General features: G+C 37.3%; 1 protein-coding gene across 10 annotated transcripts in view; it reads left to right on the plus strand.

The window, feature by feature from the left end:
- The window catches only part of ATP8A (ATPase phospholipid transporting 8A1), a 64,522-nt gene continuing 45,306 nt past the window's right edge, over positions 1–19,216 (plus strand). For 2 of the 10 annotated variants that reach the window (XM_046631133.2, XM_046631139.2), the window contains exon 1: positions 6,122–6,495. In XM_046631133.2, the coding sequence (XP_046487089.1) occupies positions 6,466–6,495 (30 nt within the window). In that variant the 5' untranslated portion in view covers positions 6,122–6,465. Of the gene's footprint in view, positions 184–248; positions 403–1,292; positions 1,989–6,108; positions 6,496–8,682; positions 9,878–19,216 lie in introns of those variants that run through there. The other 8 variants (XM_046631131.2, XM_046631132.2, XR_006883782.2 and 5 more) reach the window with 8 other exon arrangements.

A 19,216-nucleotide genomic window follows, 5' to 3' on the forward strand; every position in this document is an offset into this window, starting at 1 on the left:
TTCGCATCTTTCTTCATTTTTGAGTGTTATTCAGGATTGTTGATTCCGAAAAATCAGCTGTTCGGATCTGATTTATGATTGGCTCACCCCGAGGGGGCAGCGCTGCAGACGGCGAAGACGAGAACCACGGTTTTGCCTCATTATCTGAGTCATTCCCCACCCTACTAGTTTCCGGACCTGTATGTAAGACCATGAGAGGAACAGACGAGTATAAAGGGCGTGTTCGGAAATTGACTGAAAGTACTGTCAGTACTGAAAATGGTATAGTCCAAGTGACGTATACTGCAGATTTTCAGTACTGACAGTACTTTCAGTCAATTTTCGAACACGCCCTCAGTGTTTGATTACCACAAAATATATGTACCATATGCGATGCTGAGAACTGCAATTGTCGGTATTTTGGTCGGTATATATAGTTTTTTTTTCGATCCCGCTCAATTTATCTAGGCTAAAATCCATCCTATATCTCTTAAATTACTCATTGAAAAAATCAACTTACTATCTTGGTTGCGAGTTATTTGGAAAACTATAATGCATACCGACAAGTCTAACCTCCGCGGGTATATAATCGTCTTCATGCCCTAATAGAAACTTCAGTGTATGTTGTATGTAGGTATGTAGGTATGTATGTACGTATGCATTCAGCCTAAATCAATGGAGACTTGGTGAAGCCAAAGTTGATTACCCATCATTTATACGCAATACGTAGCGCGTTTCAACGTTCATTTGTTGAAATCAAAATTGCAGTATTGTGGTTAGTCCTATAGTTTTCGATTTACAATACAGTCATCACCTTTGCGGCTGTATCAGAAAGTTTCGGGAATCACTTGCACAATAAGATAATACAAGTTTAATAATTTTCATTAAAAGCCTTTTTACTGAAAGCGAACCTATAATATTTATCAGTAAATTGAAGAAAAAGATGTTATAACCGAGATAACTTTGAGAGGGACGTCAATATGTTTATTGCTATATTTTTGCGGGGAATCAGTGTTACAATAGAACAAGGAATCGTGGTTTTGAAAAATGGTGCGTTTTCTGTTCCGAAATTCGTGTAAACATCGTTGAACCTATTAATGCTATAGATGAGTTTGACGTTCGTGACAGTATATTGTTGATATATGAATTAATTATGGTTGGGTGAACGGTCAAGGATGAAAAGATGCATTATTCGCACTAGATCATGCTTTTATTCGACGTTTCGTTATTTAATGCTATATACCAGACTATAATAAATTTTTACTGATAAGCAAATCATCGTTGCATGATTCGTTGATTTAAATTGATTTCAGAGTTTCCAAGAGAACAACACTGCTCCCGTAATAATATTGGCTCAATTGTATCAACATAAACCGCTTCCGCATGATGAACTGGCCTAGGCCAGAGCCGGCTAGGACTCCGCTCGACGCAGCCAATTTAAGCAACTCCCAGAGAGCACAGACTGTGACGCTGAACGTTAAACCCAGTGCGCAGCTTCGAAACTGAAGCTACAACACACAGTTCACAAAGCTGAGAACCACCGCATTTAATCGTTCTGTCCGGAACTCCGGAAACACGTTGTATACCCAGTGCAGTATGAACGAATGAATCAAGTATCCTGTACGTTATAAATTTGGCTTCAATGCTAAACAAGGAGAAAGGGAAGGCCCTGAAACGCGAAGTTATTTGGGGGCAGCGACACACCTCGCTGTTGGAGCCCCAGCTTAGCTCGACAACGTGCTATCGGTAAAGTCGGTGTGCGTTGATGTGTCGCAGAGACGAAGGAACCACCTGGCTTACCTGTCCGCGCTACCTTTCCAACCGTATAGCGCGTCGCGTCGGTGCAGTGTGTAACGCTTTGTGTTTACCGTAGAATAGTGACCAGTTTTTGTTATAATTAATAAAATTTGAAGGTGGTTTTGAAAGTTGAATATTTTGGAGTTATGTGAGATGCCGAATATCCACCAACACGTGTGTCATGGTATAAATTACTCGTCACTTTCAAAATGGTGAGTAATTCTGATTTCCTTTTAATTTTCAGGTCAACGATCTCTCTTGTCGCGTTTCAGGTTATGGTATTTTACCTTGTATTACATACGAACTTTTGCTGTTTTATGCGGGCTTACTTCATCCTCGATAATTTTGACTACAACCTGTGGCTGCCCATTTATTCTCAGCATGCACTTACACATAAAACATCCAATGCCAATAGCCTCTCTCTATGTTTCGATCGGTCAGTTTTTATGTCTTGCTAAATTTTCATCACTTGTTGCGATACGTACCGGGTGGCCCGATTATTTTGCATTTTTTTTTTTTTTATTTCGTGATAATTCGCTGAGTGAATTGAGTAATAGTTTGATTGTTTGATAACAAGACGTTCCACCTATAATTGTTTTGATTTATAAAGAAAAATCAAAAGTAAACACACCAAAGCTATACCTTTCATGTGACTTTCTTTCGTAAGCTCGAGTTGAATTTGTTTGAATACATTGACGAAGAATAAATCTCCCTGCTGAAAATACGAATGAAATGTTTGATGTACTATTTTCATTGTCACAGTATGATGTCACGTTTATCAATTGATCGATTATTCAGAACAGCGCGATAGAGTTTCAATGTTTCGCACGTAGCATTGTCTTATTTTTCGATATATATAAGTACAAACTTGCCACTAACACTCAAATGGTTACAAGTTACTGTAGCCCCTGTACATACGGATGTATGCATCTAATGGCGAATCGATACTTCGATCTATTTTCGGAAGTTTCTATATAGTCTTTACACCGTAAGAATAAAGACTCGTACCCCAGAGCGTTGAATATTTAATTACTCATACTGATATCACCCACATACACATGGATCGATTGGGATACAAACGTGCGGGTAAGTCGTATAATGGAGCACATTTTTTTTTGTGTACACAAACTTGAGGTAAAAAAGTTCACCAATCAGTAGTGTTTGAAAATAATTTAAATTTTCACCAATCGTCTTCAAGAAAGGTTTTCAACTAGCGCGCATGCGCGATATACACTATCCACAGTTCCCGCGTTCTTTTTTCTACTATCAGCAAACTGCGATAAGAAATTAGTCAATTTCAACTTGTTCCTGATGGAAAAATGTCACGTATCCAAATTTCGAGTTGCCACGACCTTATGAAATATGAATAAAGTATTATCGTCGGTGACTCTTTATGACGAACCCAGAAGTTACAGGATGACGTTAGTATAAAATTCAAACGTATATACTACGTTAACTTAAGTGTATCTGCACAAGGTTAAAGAAAGAACATCTACGGGTTCATTTCGTTGAGTTGTTTCAGTAACAAATTATGCTTGGGAGTGGCAACAAGAATGCCGCGCCCATTCGGCATTTGGCATGTTACCACATTTCCGTTGATGTCACGAATGTATGTAACTATATTTGTGTACGATGTCATATTCATCTAATGTGCCGTGGAGGCCGAGGGGTCGATTACCCGTTATTATTACTTGGACATACAAAAATTCGTATTGTTATATCCTTATCGATTCCATGTATGACATACGAATTCGCATGATGAGTGACTGCACGCGCACTTGACAAGTCAGTGGCAGTCGATATCTATATGCACGTTATACGTGTCGAATAATGGCACACCGGAACCATACCATAAAAGTCAAAGCTTGTACACTATAGGAGGTACTATTTATTATACATTCATAACTTGTAAATAGTTTTATTGGTAGTAAGTATTTGTAGTTGGTACAATAAAAACATTTCGCCAACTTCTTTCTATCAAAGGTAACTGTACTATACCAATTCATTGTTTTCCGTTTTCATCTTGTGCGTATGGCAACAAGTAATTGAACTCTTATTTCAGGATTTTAATATCGGATTTTTAAAAAGACCGCAATATGGTCAGATATCGATCCATCAAACCATTACTGTCTTTTCATTCAATTGCAAAGATTTAAAAACGGGTTACGCCGATTTCACTGCAGTTGTCAACTGATTTTATAAACCGGTTTGCAGTTTTGCAAAACCCTCATTTCGAATAAAATTTGGATTCCGGTAAACAAATACAAAACTAAAGAAAGGAGTATTAGGGCCTTGCTGTTGATAATCACAAGGATCGTAGATTAATAATAACGAAGGAGTCTCGCTTCGCAGCTTTGCCTACAGACAGGAAAAGAGTCTGTTGGCAGCGCTGCAATGAGAGCGCTTGGACACCGTTGCTAATAGCTACTGCATTGAGGCATCAGTTTTCCTGGTCTAAATTGATTATAAGGGGGTTCTACTGTTGTTGCCAATAGTGTGGACGCTGGCGGTAAATTATTACGTAGAAAACAACCAGGACTTTAATATGATATATGTTTCCGGCAAAACTAGGCTATCAGAGACTGTGATGTGATTACTGTTTAGAGGTTGATGCTTTGCTGCTACATTCTATTAGTGTCATTAACTGGTACAAATTAACTTACGACATTGTAGCCAGGAATGTAAACCACAATTAGCAACGTCACGGCAAGACAATCATATGTTAATGTATTATTTATTTTATTTTTTTTTCGCCTTTTTTATGTAATTCAAGTGTAGAAATATCCAGAAGAGATCAGAAGATGACGACACATTGGAAGCTAACGTCAAATGCAATAAAGTTTGTTGTGACGAGGGTTTAATTCTTGAATCCGTAAACTTGGCACTCTAAGAAAGTGACTTTAGGACTGAAAAGGTGAATTGGAAATAATCAAAGACCTAAAAAATAGGGCATTCAGAAAGACACGCGTCTACAACTATTCATGCCTTTGAGGTTTTGTTATACTATAGTTATTGATTTTAAAGTCTCTACACGCTACGTGTTTGCAGGCATTATATACGTATTAAAATGGAAAACGACCCGTCACGATTACATTCTTCGTTTCATTAAAAGCTTTAAAGCTGAAGAGCTTTACTGCGGCATAATGTACGGCAGAACGTGCTGTATCATCGTGTCCCAATTGCAATACGTTTACAAAAGATTATGACCAACAGTGCCACGTACAGGTATAATAAAGCAGAAAGTGGATGTTGTTCGGAAGTATCATATCAATAATGTTAAGAAGTAGTATTTTAACAGAAAATGTATTTCTTTCAGTCTGGATTTTTCTTATTCTTTCAACCGATTTCAACGACAAAAGTCAATGCACTATATTATTTATTCATTAGGCAATATCCTTAATGGAAAAATCCCGTAACATAATTCTTTGTACATTATAATTCTGTATGCTTGCCTCGAATGAGAACACCACACAACTTACCCCGGACACGTACCAAAATACATGTATACATGCATTGTACACGTTGTAATCCCATAGAATATCCAAGTAACTTCGTGAAATTGGCTTAATTTTTAACAAAAACGTATTCTGCTTCGCAGCGCGCACATTTCGTGCTTCTTTTTTTTTTCAACGAGTCATTGAATGGCAGGTGTAATACAGATGGGTGAAATAAATTTATAAAAAAATCGACGCCCTTCACTCTTGAATAATCGATGTCAACGACGCTAATTTTCTACCTATAAGCGTGACATAAACAAACGCGTATACAATACGTTAATATCTCACGCAGGCGAACGAACCGGTCGATAGAGTTCTTTTTTTGGTAACATAAATATAAATTATGCCACAGCCGACCTGTTTTTCATCATATTTCACTAGCAGTAACAAAATCTTTTGTTTAGATGGTATGTGTCTCATAATGGTCTATACTCACGACTTATAATTACAATTAAAACAGTTCATTATCCTTCATATAACCCTCTATGTACGAGGCGTCGAAACAGCCGGGGTGGTTTTTTTTTTATTGTCTTTTCATTACATAATCATAGTCTCGTACAGGACTCTTGCGTCACTAGAAGGATAAACTCAATTTACACCTATAAAGTTCGCTCCAGGGTTTTCTATTGATCGCGTTTACCACGGTTACTATTTTATTCATCATTTACAGTGTGTTTCTCATTTTATGGGTGGCTGAGGCCGATAAGTAAACCTCAAAGGAAATGAATCATAGCTATGCCTGTAGGGTACAGGATGTACCGACGGAAAAAAAAAACTTCTCGCCACAAAACGGTGTTGCGTGTATTCAGTGAACCGTAAATAAGTGCTGGCAATCAGAAAGATACGACATCAGACTGTGTTACTGCATGTGATCAGTGATAGGCACGCAGGTCCAATCTGAACACCACACAAAGTGAATGCAAAGATTGGCAATTGTCACAGTAGTCAGAGAATCATTGAGTGAATCGTTGTATTTATTCTTACTTCTAAAGCTCCGTTACATGTACTCTGAACAATTTTACGAAGCAATGGAGCCAATTCGATCTTCTGTTTTCATGCCTTCGTAATTGGCATTCAGTTTCCGAGGTGTGTGCGTGTTTTTGTGTGTACATTATATGCTGGGTGACTGTATAAGTACACATCTGCAATCGATCCGTGTAGACAGAATGCTAAATCTGTTGTTGATGTGACAATGCAGGTCTCATTACCATGTCTTTACTTGGTAAGTTTCATATTTATTCAACCGTTGTTCATCAACGTAACTATGAGGCGTTCTCCACCAACTCACACACTTTTTTTTTATCCTCTCGCATCTGTTCCGTAATTGGTTATACAGCAGTACTACTTAAAGTTACTGTTTGAATTTTTTCACATTTTTTAAGTTACTCGTTTATTGTTGAGGCATAAAAAATATAACATATATTGCATCAAATAGTTCATGGAAAAGAGGAACTCAGATGTATCCTAATTCACCTTTCTCGGTAAAACATTTTTTCTACTATGCAAGAAAGTCGAGATTCACGATGCCAATTTTTTTTTAGCCGTTCCCAATACACTGCCAAATACCCTGTTAAATTTACAGCAAAGTCAAAGGTGTCGCTTTGGTGTATTTTGATCAAAACAGAATTTATGCATCGCGGACAAGGCTTATGTAATTGATTAACACCGTTCACGTTCTTACACCATATTCAAGGTTGAATTTTCAGCCTCCTTAAATTAAGCTACCAAGTAACATGACACTTGTCATTACAGTGTCTGGCAATTGCTGTAAGCTTAGTGTAAACTCGGCCTAGTCAAAGTTAAATCGATGATACATCTTCGACCAGCTCGTTAAAAGTTAGACTGCATTCGACTATAGCTCAATTTACACGGAGATTTACACTCATTCAGGCTTCGACATTGCTCATCTACGGTTTATTTTAGAGGATGTCCCTACTCCGTCTGATAAAGCTGAATCTAGACGAGAACTCAGCTGCGCAGAACTCTTCGGTTCATAAACACCAAAGTAAAGAGGTTAAATACACACTTGGTGTCAGCTATCGGTTCTAGGTTCAAAGAGGTTCGCTGTACAAACTGCCAAGACTCTACGATAATCGATAAGCGAGCTAATTGGCCTAGATTTTTTTTTGCCGAATTGACGACAGTCGATCAATAATCATCCAAGCCTATTGTGCCAAGACGTTTCGTGTAGTGCAATCATTTTTCATTACGCATGACAGTGACAAGTGTTTGTCGACGGGAAGGTTACGGTTCTTATTCAGCTATCAGAGCTTCCAATTCATACAACATTTTCGTCTGATGGGCATTGTTTTCTTGTGATAATAAACTAGAAAGGACGAGCATTGCGTCACGCATGGCAAGCCCATGAAACGCGGGTTGATGTTACTTTATTTCTTCGTATGCTGTTGTAAAAAAAAAGGCTACCAATCTCGCAATCCAAGTTGGGTGTCGCGTCATTGACATTTATATTTCAAGTTTACCTTCCCGTCTGAATTAAATTGTGAATCGAAGCATGATGATTTGGTAGTACGATCGGTTTGAGAAGGTCATATTCTTACCGTAGTTCATCTAAATTCAGCTCTGCCATATGAATAACTCTGGTAAAAACAGCAGTTGAGTAATACAAATTTACTTCTCGTCACTGTTTTCTTTTCTTACATCAAATATCTCTTCACCTCGAAATAACTTTGCTTTTGTCATACTTCTATAGATACTACATATCATCAAATTTGGCAACCCCAATAAAACCTCTCATTGCGTTTGGTTTTGAAGGTATAAAAAAAAAACTTCTCTCGCTTGACGCATTTTTCTATGATAAGTTGAGAAAATAGATCACGTACTGTTATCGTCCCAGATTTAACAACAGTGTGCAGAATACACAATAATAGACGGCAAAATTCGCGTCAATCAAGTGTTACATAATATTTTTGAGTTTCATTCACTTTTCATCATCGAAGCCGTCTGGCATAAAAAGAACGAGTCATGCTTGAGATGAAATAAAACCAGACATCCTTTAGAAGTGTGCTATTTTTAAACCAAGAGTTCAAGAAAGATCCGAGCCAGCTTAAAGTGTAGTGGAATTTATAGATCAGCAATTTTGGTGCTTTCAGAAGAAGCACAGTTGACGGTGTTTAATTCAAAGTTTGATTTTTTTTGCAGGTAGTAAATGCATAAGAATTCATAAATAGTTTGTTCTAAATCGAATTAACCAGACTTGTTTTCTCTTCTTAATTTTTTACGTTAGAGAAGTTAATGCTTTGTAAACAGTTTCTCCTTAGACGACATGACGCGATCTATTATGTTGAAATATTGCGATAGTGACCGCCGACATCACTGATGGGAATATCAAACTCAAGCTTACAGTGTGACGTTTCATTAAAGACAGTCTGTTAGTGACAAGCACCGAATCAATGCCTCTCAATTCCACTTGAGAAGTTCGCTGTCAATGAATTCGTGAACGCTGCGTAACTTCAGTGCACGCTTAGGAATATAATGATCGTAAATATATTCGCAAGTCAAATATTCACGGTGCAAACAGAGTTAATATTACTGTAATCCAAAAGTAACGAGTAATGTTATATGTATAGTGTGATAGCGCGTGAGCTTATTACGAACCCGTCTATAATTAAATGCTTTATATCAGTGAAAACGTGATTGTACGAAAAGAAATAACGCATGCAGTGGTCGTGTAAAAAATAGTGTGACGTACAGTTTTTATTTTCAGCTTATTTTTGCCCACAGTTTTGCTGAGCTGTACGGTAATAGTTAGTCGTAGAAGATCTACAGATGCCTTGAAAGTAGTTGAGACTGGCCATAATATATATTTGACTGTAAGGAGAATGAAATAATTTTTCGCGAGACTTAACGTTGTCAAAAGTGAAAAACAGGCACGCCCGATCCACCCTAATTCGGTTACGTAAAATTCAACCTTACAACGGTAATCGAACGATGCCTAGAAACAAAAGGAAAGATTGAAGTCAAAGGAGTGCCTCCAGGTTACGTGTTCCGTATCCACTGAATCAACCAACCCTAGATATACAAACAACTGGGTGCAGTATTAAATGTGACGTTGACGCTGCTGGGCCAGGGGCCACTCCTTCAGAAGAGAAGCTTTATCAAACTCATTGTCAAGCTTGACTGACGTGAATCTACCGCCAGATGATACGCGCGATGCCTAATGTAACCTGAATGGTTGTTATAACCTGATCCTGAAACCACGTCCGGATCAAAAACTGTGCACATAGTACAAAATGGGAATATGAGACGGAAGATTTGTCAGTGAGTCAGAAAGCTATTCCGAGAGTATGAAAGCCGAGCTTCCATCCCAGATCGTTGCCAGTGCATCGTTATGGATGTATGTCGGGTGCACAGGGCAAGAGATAAATGATGATGCGTTAAATGGATCAACACTCGTTTTGGAATTCATCGTGGAATCGTTGATCTATATCCTTTAGTTCCAAATTAAAAATTAACCTACCGCTTACGAAACGATCGTTGTCAGGGGCAGAAAATTCTCACAGAAAATTGCTGATAAAACTCGAAGAAGACTTCTAAGTACTGCGTCTGGCAGCATCTTCAAAATGAATTCCTTCCTCAGGAAAAATGTAATTTTTGCATTTAATATCGTATACATTCATAATTTTAAAGCATGAATTTAGTATTGAGATCATATAATAAGTGTATTTCCATATTTCACTATCTTTAATCGAGTGAAGTGATTCTGATGGTGATGAGTTGCTGCATGTGTTCGCCTAATTCTCTCAACATGTGATCTCGAAGAGGTCAGTACCACTATCAACGTATTTGTAGAACGTCAGAATCAATTCAACATACTATACAGAGTACAGAGAGTTGTCTTCCGTCGTGTCTGGTAGCTGCTCGTGAATCACAAAGAGCAAGCTTAGCCTCTGCAAGCTGTTTGTAACACTTCTTTTTTTATCCTCTACTTGCTCCGGCATCATGCTGGGGGCCCTCATATCGAAAAACACGAATTAACGACTCGACGTAATTGAAGGCTAACTACACATCACTCGTAATATAACTATATTATAAATGCCGGATCAATAATTTCTCAGTTGTTTTGGGAAACAATATTGGCTCCTGATTTGAAATAAGAAATTTCTAAATTTTACCGTACATACGTTCCATTCCATATGGATTGAAGCATCTTGGCCATGCTGCTATCACAAAAATCTTTTGTAATTCCTTGTAATTTCGCTCTCTCATCCTCTCTTTATAGTGTTTGGTTCGTTTTTCCATTCTCGAAAGAGCCGAAAAATGGACGGAAACGGACCAAACGATGGACGATAAAACTTTATTTCGATAAGCTGTCCCAAGGTTACAGCGAGTTTTCGGAGCTTGTAGTACCGATACGTTTTAGAGATATGGCTTTACGAAGAAATGGAAATTCACAATATCCTGAAGTTTCGTATCGCGGTCACAAATTTACTCTAACTGTCATTCGGATTCTAAAATATATATTGCGACTAGCTCGTCAGAGTGACAAGATATGGTGTACTGGTAAATTCATTTCAGTTTCAATTTTGACGTACGGAGTCAAACTTTATTGCTACTTGTGTGGACCATGTGTATCAGAATCTAACCTCTCGAATCGGAGAAATGTCGAATAAAATATGAAAACTCTTGGGCCAATTAAAAATCTGAAATTTCAACCGTCTTATTATCGAGTATTTGCAACCATCGGCCTGTGTTAATGCAGGATTTCATTATCAGACGGCAATAAATTGCTATATACGGTAGATCTTGGCACGTCTGTGTCAACTTGTATGACTTCTTATTTTGCCCAATTTTCCTGAAATACTAGTCAGGCAAAAGTCGAATCATCATTTGGATGGGGGTCTGGGAATTTTTTTAAATCGCGAAACTTGATTTTACAGCGCGCGGTGACGGTGCGCGGTTCGTTGACTGATGTGGAATATCCTAGCAGCTCCGCAAAAATTCGAAATTGATTAGGTAACTTCGATTTTAATCATACTAATTAGTAAAAGACGAATCATCGCTCGGAGGGGGGTGTGGGAAATTGGGTGAATCGCGAAACTTGATTTTACATTTCTTATAAATCAATTTTTCGATCCATATCAGACGGAGAGTTTTCTCACGATCGTTTTTTTTTTTTCTTTTCTTTTTTTTTTTTAATGACTGGGTATAAATCGATCCAGTGTGACAACCGTGACATTCTCCGGTGGTGTGGTTACGGGGGGTTAAAATACATACGTTTTTACTACAGTTAAAATGCTCGATTAACGGTGCTGATCTTTTTATCAAATAGTAGCATCAATACCGATCAATTTAATTACACTTACAGATTTTTTGCAAATCGTTAGTCCCACGATCAATTAGACATATACTGAAAGTTGAGTAAAAATGTTGATATTTTAAATGGCAAACATCACAGAACTTGCGAGAGGGTTTAAGGTTGCGATAAAGACCTGTACTTTTGAGGAGATTTCTGTTTAATCATCGGGAAATAATTTGGGGGGCGTCCCGGTTAAATTTCGTAAAAGTCTAAAATAAGGACCACCCTATAAATAGTATACTATATAACCCACACACGTGCTCAAAACTCAACTATTCATTTTTGGGGTGATTATAATAAATTCTTTACATGCATTTAGTTTTTTCCATAGATGGTTAATTCCTCCTCCAGGAATCCCATTTGTAATTTAATCGTCAAAACGTTATCAGGTGGTAACGATAGCACCATGCCTGCAGGGTTGTTCGTCAATTGCTGATCGCTCTACTCTTAATGTGTTTACTACGATGTGAGCCGGAATGAGCTTTTAATAATAATCAGAAGACCATTCTCTGCAAAGTCACTGAAACAAATTTTCGTTTTTCCCAATGTTCAGTTCAAGATTGACATTTGTTGATCATACTAAGTATCGGTGCAATGATGTGAAATTAAATATTCAACGATGTCAGTATTACGAAAAAAAACTAGTTCGGAATCAATTGACGCGGTTCTTTCCAACTTAGAACTGGTCAGATTTTGAATAATATCGGTCAAGCTAGCGGTCAAATGGGTGAGTTTATTCGGTTGGTAAAGGTAGTACAGCTACATGACCTGAATGAGATCGATTTCTGGTGTAAAAAACTTCTGAATAGCGATAGAAATTTTCTTTCACACGTTCCTCAGGAAGGTCGTACGAAAAGAGATAATCCCACCATTGGACGCTTTTCGATACGACTATGAGATTATAAGCTATAGGAAATAGAAAAATACTTCCAAAATCACAAAATTTTTAAAAAAGCTTTGTCCACGAGTAGTTGGTAAAATATGAAATAATTCACGAGCGGTTGTTCACGTAGGACTGTACCTGTGATAAAAAATCGTAATCAATATCAAAAAGGATATCTAAAGCTTGATCGAAACGGCGTGTCGGAATCCGCCATGTTTATATAACCCTCTCGGAAGATAGGTTGATCCGAGAGCCCTGACATTTCGTCAAAGAAACAATACCCGCCGGCAAAGGGCTCTTTAGCCTTTATATTTTCAAAGGTTACTCTCGCTGCCTTGTCCTGCTTTTACTCCGGTCCGTCTTTACCCTGCAAGTGCGGCAAATTTAATGATCTCAAGTCTTTCAGAAGGGTTTAACGAATCTCGCAGTTTTCCTTATTTGTAGAACAATTATAAAGGGTGTGGCGAGTCTGGACGAAATTATACTGGTAGCCCAGTCGAATTAGGATTTGACATCTTGAAAATTGCCAGTAGTAATTTTCCTTCGGAAATCGTTGGGGGGGTCAATGGTAGTCTACATTTTGGTTTTCAGGGTCCGCACGGCGTTGCATTTTCCGCCATTTTGAATTTAAGGGTGAATTTTTGTTTCTTGAATAACTTGTTTATTTTGAATTTTACACGAAAAATGATTATTACCAAAGTTATTAAGAAAAGAGGAGGTGAAATTTTGTTATGCAAATGTGGGCTGGTCGTCTGTCAAGGGGATGCGCGAACGGCATGGAAGAGAGTGTGAGAGAGAGAGACGATGTGCATGCTGAACATAGTTTCTCACCGCTTCGCAGTAGGGCCAACCGTAAAATAACGAAATATCGCAGTGACATTATTTTGACTTCTAAAAGTGATCTAAGTGAAAATATGACTTTACTAATGATTAATAGTATATTTTATGCATTTTTAGTTCTCATTTTATGCTTGGTATGCATCAAATATGTCTCATATGGGCGACAGTTTTTTTTTTTACAGTTGGATTCAGGTCAAATTCATGTGCAAAAGTTTTCAGTCAACCGTCACAAAATAGCAAAATTAACTAATATAACAATATCTGGAGCCGAAGAAACATGTTCGGTAGCATCATTGTATTCCTTTACAACATATAAATGCCTATGGTGCGTATTTTATCTTCGTAAACCGAAAAATTTCATCTATTTCGCATTTCAGTTACTTTTGTCTGGGATTGTACACCAAGAACATCCTTAAGTCTTCCAACTTTTATTTCCACGGTTCAATTTGGATCATTGAGTATACTGTGAAGCTTATTTTTTCCAAAGGATTAAGTGTACAATTGCGGAAATTTAAATATTCTTTCACTCTGTGAATCTTGCATAAAATACTAAAAGTTTCGACCTTATTCACAGAATTTCATGTAAAGATATGAAAATTTTAATAAATACGATCGTATGAAAAATTTGAATACCAAGAAGTCAAAATTCGATACAAAGCTCCGAAATGGAGGCCTATATAAATAAAAAAAAGTCTAAAAATAATAATAAATAAAATAATAATAAATAATTAGACGATTTTGCACAGTCCATTCAATTTATTTGTATTTCGTGAGAGAAAAAAAAGTATCGCGCGGGACTTGAACCCGGGACCGTCAGAGTCGGAGCCGTGAAACTTGCTCACTGGGCTGCGCTCGCTTGCTCGGAAATCATACTATTTTACCGATATATTAGGTACGAGTTAAATTTCCGAACGATTTTTCTCGAAATCTATGAGCCGTTGAAAAAAATTCCTGTACTCAGGTACTCAGGGTAGATCCCTCTACAACATATCTGAGACCCATCAAAATCCGTGAGTGACAACCTGTAAGGTCCCCTTGTTAGTGGTATTTATCCTGCAATATATCCTGGGATGGAGAATTGATTTCGTTAATAGGCATAACTGTGTCAGGCCTAACTACCATAATTCACTGTCGTTATCAATTACTTAGACTATAAGCATTCGGCAAAATTCTTCAATGAAAGTTCGACAATAGCTTCGACGACTGAAGGTAATTATTGGATGGACTACTCCTATAGTAAGTTGGAACGGGAGAAGACCGTTTCTACAAGTACGTTTCTACTAATGCCGATGCTTACAAGTTCGTTTCTGCAAGGGCCGGTCAAACAATTTAAAACAATTTAAATTAGATTAAATGAAATTAGATCAAAATGTACGAAACTGACAATTAAATGTATGATAAACGAACTTGTAGGATCGCCACTTGTAGAAACGGACTTGTTAATATAGGTTTCGGCACTTGTAAAAACGATACGCTCTCGATGGAATAAATCCCAAGCCGCGTACAGACTTGACTATTTTTGCGCACATCCACTATATTCGCTTCCTCCTGACCCCAGAAAAAAGAAAGGAGACGAAACACGTTCGTGAGCGCAAATATGCTTAAATCTGTACACGTCTCAAGTTACTACCTCAATTCTCGACTAATCACTGTACTTACTAATTTGACCATATTACAATCATTAAATGTATATATTCCTTACATCAGGGGTGCAAACCTCTCTCTTTTGCGTAATTCGCGAGGCAATTCCAGATAGCAGATATTCACCGCTTGTATGTCCACATCAAACCAAAAAAAAAAGACGACCAAGTTCCTGCTTTCCTCTATTTCAAAACGGAATAGCAAATGCTTGTGCTTTTAACGGTGGGTTTGCTTTGGCAAGGCTATAGGATGACCCTGTCTAGGTACTTCCTGAACAGTAATTTGTCACGTCCACTTCACGGTCACTTGGACAGATGGACAAATATGTACAAGGTGTCGTCCTCCCCGTTGCCATCGCCATTAGCTTCAAAAGTGTCCGTCGCAGTGTTACGCAAGCCAACAAACATCTGTTATCAATACTTGATCATACGTGTACGGGAACCCTAATTTCCGTGACTAACTGTAAAAGACGCGACGTGTTGGAATTGCTATTATTCTTCCGAAGTAGAACGGATCCATGTTATTCCAAAGTTGTCTGCTACCGCATGTTTCAGCGATGATCGCGTGAGCTTTTTTATACGATTGAACTGTCCTGCAATAGAAAAATTTCAATCAAGTTCCGCGACGAAAATAATTGCTGTGAATTTATTGGCATTTTGTTTGTTACGTTATGTTGACGAATTCTGCAGAGAATTAGGGCAGACCTTAATGGAATATCTTCGGCAGTATACAATGTTTGTATATCTACGTAACAGGCTTGGAGAAAGGATATCGATACCTTTTCAAACGTAATAATATATTATATATGAGACATTCTATCGATCAACATTTGACTCTGACCAATTCATGGACGTGATTATACTTTTTTACAACACATGGAGAAAAATGCATGTTTTTGAACGTGCGAAGCGGGCTAAAGGTTGAAATTTCTTGAGTGGGAAAATAAAGAGGGAGATGTTAAAACAAGCTGAAAGCATTTGAAATCAAAAGAAATCGACTTAAGTCAGCTGAAATCAACTAAAAACAGTTGAAATTGCTATGGAAATCACTCGTAATCACATGGAAATCTCCTCAAAATTACAATGAAATCATTCAAAATCACGTGAAATCCTATGGAATCACGCTAAAATCTCCTAATACAACGAGATCCTTTGAAACCGTATGAAATCAGCGCAAAATTACTTCGAAACATCCGATATCGAAACACATCGAAGTCTCTGGAATCGTAAGACGCACAAGGCCTATACTTACAATAAGTATTTACTCAAATGTATTGAATTTTGATCTTTTAGAACACTTCATACTGGGTGATAGGTTTGAATCCTTCCGGGCGAATATCTCCGAAACACAGAGAAATTCAAGACAAAGTTTTGTACAAAATTTGAAGCGCCTGAAGGGAGAAGGATGACGTTGATACGGGTCGACTAGTGCGTTGTGCTATTTTTGAAATTTTGTAAGTAACGTGGGATTTTAGATAGGGAATTCGATTTTAGACATGCACAACTAATAGCAAGATCAAAGATGAATCGAAGGTCATAGATTTTTATTTAATTTTTTTTTTTTATTTTCACTCTCACCTAGGCCTGAGCAAGTGTTCGTCGTCCCTTACCATTGCTGACAAGTTTTCTCGTGGATATAAAATTGGTTAGTTGGTAACGATGTAACATTCTTTATTATTATGGTAATCGTCAATTATCATCGCAGACTTTTTAACGACGGTGGGGTTCAAATGAACACGTACGAAAGCGGAGGCAAAAAAAAAAATTAATTAATGTAATAGAATTTATTGGCGAAGAAATTTCCAATAAAAAAATTATCTTTCCCCGTTAAAACCCTTCAAGTTTTGAATAAAACTTTTTCTCGTGTCTCTTCTTGTTCTTGAGATATTCATTTGCGACGATTAATACCGGCCACCCTGTATAAGTACCTACGATATTCAAAATTACAATTACTTTCATAATTTCCCGTGTGTGTATTGCCACATATTCGAATACACGCGTACATGACTAAATACCTAAATAAACGAATTGGGTAACAACTCTGTGGTATTTTGAGTTAATATTGATAATCATCTAAGAATTAAAATGTCAATGTTATGAAAAATCACTTAATTTATAACAACCATTGACTCTCGGTTTGGAGTGCAAACAGAAAATTTAATTACCAGTGTTTAAAATTAACCTTCGAATTCGTCAGTCTGTGATACCGTGATCAATCCAAGGATTTTATTATATTTTCACGTAATGTCTTCACAAAAATAAGTCCAAGTGATGTATGGATGACAAGTGAAAACACATATATTTGCAAGCACGCGGGGTGGAGGGAAAATGTGGATTTGGAAATCGAAGGTCCGCAACATCGAATATTCAAAAACGCGAAAGTCTAGTTTATAGAAATTCAAAATGTAGAATGTCGAAGCATTCAAAAGTGAAAATGTAGATAGGTCATGTACATACATAACCGACCTATAGGGTTGTCAGAATTCTGACATTTCTAACTATATTTTGGTTTCCAATATTCATCTTCCTAATTCATTTTAACGGCCTCCCACACTTTGACCTTTCGATATTTTAACTCCTCTGTACTTCGAGTTTCTGGCTCTTCAAATTCCATGGCACAGATTTTTGCGTCTTTGAAAATTTAATATTGTGACTTCTACTTTTTGATCTTTCTACATTTTGACCCCCGCCTTTCATACTGGATATAAAATTAATTAAAAATAAAATGCAATGAACGCACAGCAGATCGTGAAAAAATCAGCGATGTGAAGTTGTACGAAATCTCATCAAATCCTGTTAAATCACATTTATGATACGTGAATTCATGCGAAATTCCTTGCCTGCAAAACTAAATTGCATGAAAATCACCATACTCATCACGAAATTATTTTGAAGTAAACATGAAATCCCATGAATTGATGTGACATCGATATGAAATCATGTGAAATCAATCCGAAATCCCGTAAAGTCACGTGTAATTGCATGAAATCATACTACGTATGAGAAATCACACGTAGTATTTTATGATTAACTAAATTTATTTGAAATCACTTGAAATTATCCATAATCACTAGGAATAGTACGAAATCACTTGAAATCATTAGCAGTCACGAAATCACTTGTACACTCGAAACTTACGATAAGTGAATAGCATCTTGGTTGTATTGGTGGAGTGAAAAAAAGTTCAAGAAGGAACTCGAGTTTTCAATAGCGACCTGAGAAGAAAGTTTTATCGTACAAACAGGTGGTATATATGCAACTTGTTGCCACTTGAGAATGGAATCATAGAAATGGTCAAGGTTTAATACAACATCGAGGCATTAAGCGATCTTACTAAACGCACATCAGAAAAGGTTCTGCAGAAAGATGGGGTCAAAATTTTGTTACGTACATTCATACCCGGGGAGCTTGGGTGTATTACTGGATCAGGCTTGGAAGAACGTTACTGAAGAACAGTTAAAACGGGATGGGAAACTTTAGGGTTCGTACCACGTACATCTGCTGTTATTATAAGCCAACCAGCTGACTTGTGTGAATTGATATTGAAGAACATAGTGGGAGGGGAAAAATATATACATTCATTTCCAAGTAAAAAAAAGTCTCGAGAAAAATCCGACGAATCCACCAGGCATGCTTGTCAGCGAAGAACTAGAATTGAATTAAATGATTAATGGTGCAGTATTATTCAAACTTTCGAATAGATGTGTAAATTTGTAAATCTACATCTTTGGAGGTTAGTAATTTTTGACGAAGGCATCTCTTGCAATTTTAAAAAAACATTCTTGATTGGAAGAAACAATCAAGCTTATTCGCAAGGAGTTTCGTGTCGACTAAAAAGAAAAGAAAGAAAATTAATTCATGTTTCGGCAAACATTTTATTGAATTTTGTACGTTCATGTGTGGTCAGAAAAAAAAAAAATTGAAACTACATTTTCCTCAAAAAATTAACAAGTTTTACACATAAATTCGCGTTCTTTAATTGAGTAGTGAAGATTCGAGTAGTTAAGTGCGGTGTTCAAACTGGCTGCTAGATTCTTAATACAAGATATCTAACTAGGTTTAGATACATATGTGCATCATAAAATGTGCAACCCTTCGTTGCAAGCCAGCCGACGGATTGTACGTTGATACTAGCGATTTATTGCTTCAATTCTTGCGCCCATACGTCGCAATTGAGTGGGTAATAGGAAGGAGGTTTCATTCGGCAACCTTGTGTAGATGGAATAATAGTAAGGTAAGGTCAAGGGGTGATGAATTACCAACA

Source organism: Neodiprion pinetum, chromosome 6 (genome assembly GCF_021155775.2).
Source record: "Neodiprion pinetum isolate iyNeoPine1 chromosome 6, iyNeoPine1.2, whole genome shotgun sequence".
In the NCBI taxonomy this organism is placed as follows: domain Eukaryota; kingdom Metazoa; phylum Arthropoda; class Insecta; order Hymenoptera; family Diprionidae; genus Neodiprion; species Neodiprion pinetum.